This window comes from Bactrocera tryoni, unplaced genomic scaffold (genome assembly GCF_016617805.1).
Source record: "Bactrocera tryoni isolate S06 unplaced genomic scaffold, CSIRO_BtryS06_freeze2 scaffold_11, whole genome shotgun sequence".
Classification (NCBI taxonomy): Eukaryota; Metazoa; Arthropoda; class Insecta; order Diptera; family Tephritidae; genus Bactrocera; species Bactrocera tryoni.
The window spans coordinates 18,932,657-18,940,183 of NW_024395824.1; the positions used below are offsets into that span (position 1 = coordinate 18,932,657).

Here is a 7,527-nt window from a genome sequence, read left to right on the forward strand (position 1 = left end):
CATGTTTGCGTCCGTATCAGGACCTGAATAAGCTTTCTACGGGCTTCCTATGTGTCTTGGCTTGTGACTAATGCTGCTATGTTGTCCTCGTAGCCAATTAAATAAAAGTCATCTAGTATTTCAAATTTATGTACTTCATCATAACTAATGTGGTTACTCCCATTTTTTCATATTGCTTGCCTCAATGGCATACTTAAGCTCCTCATCGCCGCTTGATATTTCTCGCCTTCTTCGGGTGCTACTTCTGTGCGCGTAGATCTCTTATATGATCTGCGAAAACGAAGAAATCTGCGTCTAAGTTGGGAGATATTTTCTGTCCACCAATGAACTGCTGCTTTAATTTTTCTGTATAAAGCGGAGTCTGTTTGTGAATTTCCGAAATTTATTTCGAAACGTTCCATTGTCGGGTTCCTGTATTATTCCTTTTCTTTATGGCGTTTGTTCCGTTGTTGATCACAAAGGATATACAAGTGTAAGGAGTTCTCCGTATTGAGCACTATTAGAGTTCGCTTTCCTCTCGACCATGTTTGGCATACCCCACTCTATGTCTTTAGAATTTAGGTCTCCAGCGTTCAAAATTTGGCCTTTCATATACTTGCCAGAACCTTCTGTATTCTCGAGCTTTTCTTTAAATTATTGTATGCTGTGAAATATGAAACCATTGCTGTTCCATTTACCATAATGACGGCATTACTTCCTGGGAGTAGCCATATAGCGACGGTTCAACTGCTTTCTTCCAGCCAGGTTCCGCTCTCTTTCTCCTTATATTGCTCGTAGCCGTTCTCCGTCACCATCTGGGAGATTAGAGCGCTAGCAGCTTTGCATCTATGCATATTGGCCTGTAGAATATTTATGTATTGTGTTAATTCCCATATACTGTACATTTCGCCGACCGCGGGATTGGTGTCCTACTTTTTAGTTGGCAGAGGCAGCATAATGGGAGCTTTGCGCAAAGGCACTGGTCCAAAGCAGCGCAAACAACTTTTTGAGCGTCTTGATGCGGTTTAACGCGTGCCTGTTGCACCAGAACGTCGCCTTTATCGTGATGAAGAGTTATATACAGAGTTTCCGATCCCTGAAAGATGGTCTTGAGTGCCTAATAGAACCTGGGTTTTCTAGTATGCCCCTTCCCCCAGTTTCTACAATAATTCTTGATTAAGTCAAAGAGTTCTTCTAGCTGTGCCACTCTGTTTTTAACATCCATGCTGATATTTTTCTGTTTTGCCAATGCCAAAGCTGAGTGCTGCCCTTCTCTCTTCTTATTGTTTTGCGGTTTCTGCTTGCGTAGCTGGAGTTTCTCTCAAGGCTATCTTTTCTCTGGTTTTGTCCGGTGGTTTTTTGAGTGGTGATTAGTTTAGAGGATCAAAGTATCCTGCTACTCTAACGGAAAACTGTTCGTATTTCTTATCTTGACCATTATTGTTTTGTTGTGTTTTCTCTTGTTGATATTGTTGTTGTTGCGGTGTGTTCACTTTGTTCTAATGGGTCTCTGCTTCAAGCTGCTATCTTCGCACGTGGTAACAGTTGGCCTATATGTACTTTGTGGTTATACATACATATATGCAAACAGGGAGGTCACGCCGGGGCTGATATAAGTCTTGTGGGAGCTTATGTTTACATCCAGAAGTTCGTCTCAACTACATCTGTACGCTCAAAAATATGGTGACGTGCATTGAACGCACTTGAAGACCTGAAAGGTTTAAAGCGAGACGGAGATGACAACAGCATTAGCCTGCCAGCCTTTGCAGTGAGATTTCACAGAATGACAGAGTGCTGCTCTCACCAGCCGTTTGCCAGGTTTTCGTCTACGCCTGTGGACTTTAGGTGCAGTTTACTGTGTGATCCCTCGTAGCTTTGTTGCCTCTCTTGGGTAAGTTTTCACTCGATGCAACTCCGATGGGGGTTGTAGACGCTTATTTAAAGCCGGTATTTCTTCGCCTTTTCGTCGGAGATTCATTGGGCCCGTGAGGCATTTTGAACCAAACCCTGAATCTTACAAAACTTGCTTTTAAATATTATATAGATAGATACATATGTATAATAATTGAGATTATCACTGCGATCTGAAGTCTATTGCTAATCAGCAGGTGTTCTGCTGTTTCTGGTATCATGTCGCAGAACATACAATTTGCACAAGAAGCTAGGCCCATGTTACATAAGTGCTTCTGGAGCTTACAATAGTCAATGTAGAATGAGAAAAGAAGCCGGGACTTGGGAGATTGATTACGTTTTTCATACTGTTAAGATTGTAACCACCCATTAGCCACTTGGCCTGGCACATAAATGGTTTTGGTCCTACCATTTTGATGGATGTTGCGGACAGGGCCTGCTCACCAGCCAGTTCATTTTCCGCTATACCTTTGTTAACTGATACCCAGATGAGATGCACTCGGCTACGACCTGATAGACTGGTCAGCCGTTCTATACACTACTGCAGCAGAAACGATGTAATCTCATAAGTAGAGATCGCTTTAAGAGCCTCTTGAATGTTGCTGAGCATGGCGATACTTTCGTTGCGATAGTTGCGTTAAAAGTTAATCTCTACATACCGACTAATATTATGCCATGATGCTATGCTTAACCTTGAACTTTCTAGTGACGTTTACTTTTTTGGTAATACTGTACCTTGGGAGAAGAGCCAAGGGCACTTAAAGCTTTTATTTGCTGAGATGAGATTCCTCTCCATACCAAACCCTTCTGCTGTCATTTGAAGCATTGTGAGTTTGACTGCCTGATTGATTACTAGGCATACGTGATAATCGGTCGCGAAATCATGGTGTGCATCCACCCGATAATCCTTGACTTGCAGTCCCAGGATTTCCCGGCTGGTCGATTCACGCCATTAGTGATTTAGTGAATTTGAATATGCCCACGTTCACATGATGTTTCCACCGCAGAGTGGAATCCAGCCCGAGGCGAAGATATTTGACCATATAAGTCATCTTCACTTCTCAGCCGCCAAGAGACAGGCTCCTGAGGCCGAGCAGGGCCTGAGTGTCGATAATCCGGCCTAATCCGATTGGGACACAGATAGTTCCTTCGAATTGTCCCATAAATAAAATAATAGTTAACAATTCAAATAGGTCATTCACGACTAGTCTCCTTAATAAGGGAAATAGCACTCCACGCAGTGGGCAGCCTCTTGTAGCGCCGAGACAAATCCTGCTATCCCCTACTGTGGTTTTAACTATTATAGTGCGCAGTACGGCCTCCATCAATCTGCATACTTTTGCTGCCACATTCCAATATAGAAAAGAAATTTTCAGCGCCTTCGACCTTATTTCATAATCAGCTCTTTTCCATACTCTTTAGTAAAAAGGAAGTTGGTCAAATACCTACAGAATTTCGCCAGTAAATCGTGTTTCCTTCCTACCAGCACAATGCTATCTCTCATCAGCCGATCAAGGTAAAGCAGTAAAACTTGCTTTTCATGTTGCAAAAGTGGTGGAAAGATACAGTCCGCCTCCGGAGAATTAAATTTCGCGAAGGAAGTCATAGCTCACTTGATTGAGTCCGCAGTATACAGCTGTCATGCGACTATCCAATCCGAACGAGATTGCTTGTGTTGAACCTTATAAGGATGGGGTCATATGCCCTGTACCAGCTAACTTCGGAGATACAGAGCTCGCTGGATACGGGGGAGGTGACGCTATGCGCCTTCCTAGACATCGAAGGTGCCTTTGACAATGCGTCCCACGGGAGCGTGGCAAGGGCACTGGAGAAAAGGAATGTGGCACCTAAAGTGCGCAGGTGGATAGAGGCTGTATTGCGCACCAGAATAGCTGAAACCACATCAGGAGGCACCACTATCCGTCTCGGTACTACAAAGGGCTGCCCACAGGGAGGAGTGCTATCTCCCCTGTTGTGGAGCCTAGTCGTGGACGAACTAATGGTGCTGCTAACAAACAATGGAATCCGCTGTCAAGGATACGCGGACGACATTGTTATCATAGCTAGTGCCAAATTTTTGAGTACTCTCTATCGTACAAAGGGGACTAGGTCTAGCCAAGGGTTGGTGCAACAGTGTTGGACTAAACATCAACCCCTTGAAAACGACCATCGTCCCATTTACGAGGCGCAAGTCTCTGCCTGGCCTGAGAAACTTAACACTCGGAGGCAGGGAGATAGAGATGACAAACATGGTCAAATACCTAGGTCTCACGCTGGATTCCACGTTAAGATGGAAGCAGCACATTGACCTGACCATGGTCAAAGCTACTAAGGCACTGATGGTGTGTAACCTGCTGGCTGGTAGATCCTGGGGGTGCAAACCAAGGATCATCAGATGGTTGTACACTATGATAGTTTGTCCAATTGTCACTTACGGAGCGGTGGTTTGGGCACCGAAAGCAGAGCAAATGACGGTAGCTTTCAAACTATCGAAACTGCAAAGGCTCGCGTACGTCTGTATGACAGGAGCTATGCACACCTGCCCGACAGCTGCATTTGAGGCCCTGCTGGAGCTCACCCCGCTACACCTACTAATTGGTCAAGTCGCCAAGTACACTCTGCTTCAAATGACAGCAGAGGGGACTGGAAAAGGTAAAATTATCTCGTCCCAACGCATGGAAGAGCTAAGTGGCATCATACCACTGGCTCCTCTTCCAAGGGACGGCATTAACAAAAAGCTGAACTTCACTAAGAAGTTTAAGATCACCCTCGGCAGCAAGGCTGAATGGAGCGACTCCGCATTCGAGCTGCTACTCAGGGATAGCTCGATTAGGTGGTACACCGACGGCTCGAAAACGTCGGAGGGAATTGGCGCAGGGGTCGCAGGACCACGCACAAAACTCTCCATACCTATGGGTAAGTTTCCGAGCATATTCCAAGCGGAGGTATTTGCTATAAGTCGGTGCGTAGAGTTAAACCTCCAACGCGGCTATCGCAACGAACGTATAGCTATACTCAGCGATAGCCAAGCGGCACTCAAGGCGATCTCGTCATACGAGTTAAAATCGCTATTGGTGCAGGAGTGTATAGACCGGCTCAACAGTCTTGCAGAATGCAACCAGGTGCACCTTATTTGGGTGTCAGGCCACAGAGGCATCGCCGGTAATGAACTGGCCGATGAGCTTGCCCGCTCTGCAGCATCCACCAGCATGGTAGGACCGGAACCTTTCATAGCGGTGGGTCCCACACCATAAAGGAACAGGTCCGCAAAGATGTAGCAGTGGGTAGGGAGATACATTGGCAACACCTTCCAGGCTTGCGGCACGCAAAGTTGCTGATGAAGGGCTATAACCTCAAAAGGTTTAAATGCATAATCAATCTCCCAAGAAATAAAGTCAGGCTACTGATCGCCTTCTACACCGGCCATTGCAAACTCAAGAAGCACTTATTCAACATGGGCCTAGCTTCTTGTGCGAATTGCCGGTTCTGCGATTTGGAACCCGAAACTCCAGAACACCTGCTAATGGATTGTACAGCAATCTGTAGACGCAGGACCAAAGCCCTTGGATCCATGTTTCTACATAGGGATCACATCGTCTCAATAGCACCTAGCAGTATATTGGAATTCATCAATTTGCTGGGGCTAGCTGAGACGCTGAGAGTCAGGAGAGGGCACAATAGACCCTAGGTCGCGGTGCAATCCTCATTAATTTATCTATCTATGGGGTCATATGTAGAAGTTCACGCAAGTGAGGAAAGAGCTCTGATTGCTATTCTCTTGGGAGAGCCAGAAACGATTTCTTTACATATGGCTAAAGCAGCAAACGACTTCCGGTTTTTGACCAAGTATCCTCTGGGTAACCAAAGAACATCATTTTGAAGGCGAGCTAAAGAGAAAAGGCGAACCATCTCTCCTTAGGGTTGAGCGCTGAGTGCGCCCCCAATGAAAAATAAACATCAGTCTCGGAAGAGAAACCCCCCTTTTGACGACAACCATGGCAAACGCATTAAGGACAACGATTTAAGAGCATGCAACTGGAATCTCCGGTCCTTGAATTGGAAAGGTGCCGCTGCCCAGCTGGTTGGTCTCATCGTTAGAGTGAAGGCTGACATCACCGCCCGCCGTCCAAGAAGTGCAATGGACGGGACAAGGGCTGAAACGAGTAGGTCCTTATGGCATTTACTACAGTGGTCATATAAAGGAGCGCAAATTCGGTGTGGGATTCGTGGTGGAAAAGAGATTCCGGCTTCGAGTCTCAGGTGGAACGTCTAGCCACAATCAGCATCAAAGCAAGCTTCTTCAACATATCGCTGATGTGCGCCCACGCCCCTACGAAAGAGAAGAACGATGTAAAAAAAACGCTTCTTTGAGCGTTTACAACGCACCTATGAAAGATACTCCCGGCACGATGCCAAATTCGTGCTTGGCGAATTTAACGCCAGGGTGGACAAAGAAGGTATCTTTGGCGCACGAGGAAACATCCTCAAATGGTTTGAGGCCGGGGCCGGGGCCTAAAATATGGTTATCTGTAGTACTAGATTCCATAATAGAAAAATTCACCAAGCTACCTGGCTATCTCCGGATCGAAAAGCCACCAATCGCATCGGTCATGTTGTGGTAGACGGAAGACACCTCTCCAGTGTTCTAGACGTGCGTACGCTCCGAGGTTCTAACATCGACTCGGACCACTATCTTGTTGCAGCCAAGACTCCCACCCGCTTCTGTGCAGAAGAAAACGCACGTCAACAAACACAAGAAAGTTCCGACGTCGAGAAGCTGCAATCACAACAGACAGCCGAACGATTTTCTACTCGGCTTGCATTCCTGCTCTCTCGTCAACAACTCGGTATAAGGGAACAGTAGGACTGCTGCAACGGAAACCATTGGTTTTCGGAAAGTGCAAAAGAACAACTGGTACGACGAGGAGTGCTGTGTCGCAGCGGAGAATAAACAGACTGCCTACCTCGCAACGTTCCAATCAACCACAACATGTACGGGATGGGATAGATACCAAGAAGTGAAGAAAGAAGAGAGACGCATTTGCAGCCAGAAAAAGAGAGAGGCCGCAATGCGTGAGCATAAAGAGCTTGACAAACTGGCCGACAGCGGTAATGCTCGAAAATTCTACGAAAAAACGCGGCGGCTAACAAAAGATTTCAAGACTGCGGTATACTGTTGTTAAACCAAAGAAAGTGATCTAGTAACCGATGCCCAGAGTATACTAAAATTACAGAGGGAACACTTCTCCAGCCGCTGAATGGCAGTGAATGCATAACGCCAAGAGAAGGCGAACCCGATTCCCCAATCGATGACGATGGAGCAGACGTTCCATTGTCCGACCATGAAGAAGTTCTAATAGCAATCACCCGTCTGAACAACAAAGCGGCAGGGGTCGATGGATTGCCGGCCGAGCTATTCAAACACGGCGGCGAAGAACTGATAAGGAGCATGCATCGGCTTCTTTGTAAAATATGGTCGGATGAAACCATGCCCAACGATTGGATTTTAAGTGTGATTTGCCCAATCCACAAAAGTGGAAACCCCACAATCTGCGCCAACTACCGTGAAATAAGCCTCCTCAACATCACGTATGATGTTCTATCGAGCGTATTGTGTGAAAGATTAAAGCCCTTCGT

At 46.2% G+C, this 7,527-nt stretch overlaps 1 protein-coding gene across 1 annotated transcript; it reads left to right on the forward strand.

Moving 5' to 3' along the window:
• The first annotated feature begins 4,421 nt into the window (after window positions 1-4,421).
• LOC120779828 lies at window positions 4,422-5,144 on the forward strand. The gene is made up of 2 exons (XM_040112197.1): window positions 4,422-4,806; window positions 4,861-5,144. The coding sequence occupies exons 1-2, from the start codon at window positions 4,422-4,424 to the stop codon at window positions 5,142-5,144; spliced, it is 669 nt and encodes a 222-aa protein (XP_039968131.1).
• Window positions 5,145-7,527: the final 2,383 nt, after the last annotated feature.

Coding starts and splice junctions, on each gene's coding strand:
- LOC120779828 (XM_040112197.1), top strand. CDS start 4,422: ATGCACACCTGCCCGACAGCTGCATTTGAGGCCCTGCTGGAGCTCACC. Junction 4,807..4,860: donor AAAACTCTCCATACCTATGG/GTAAGTTTCCGA, acceptor GTCGGTGCGTAG/AGTTAAACCTCCAACGCGGC.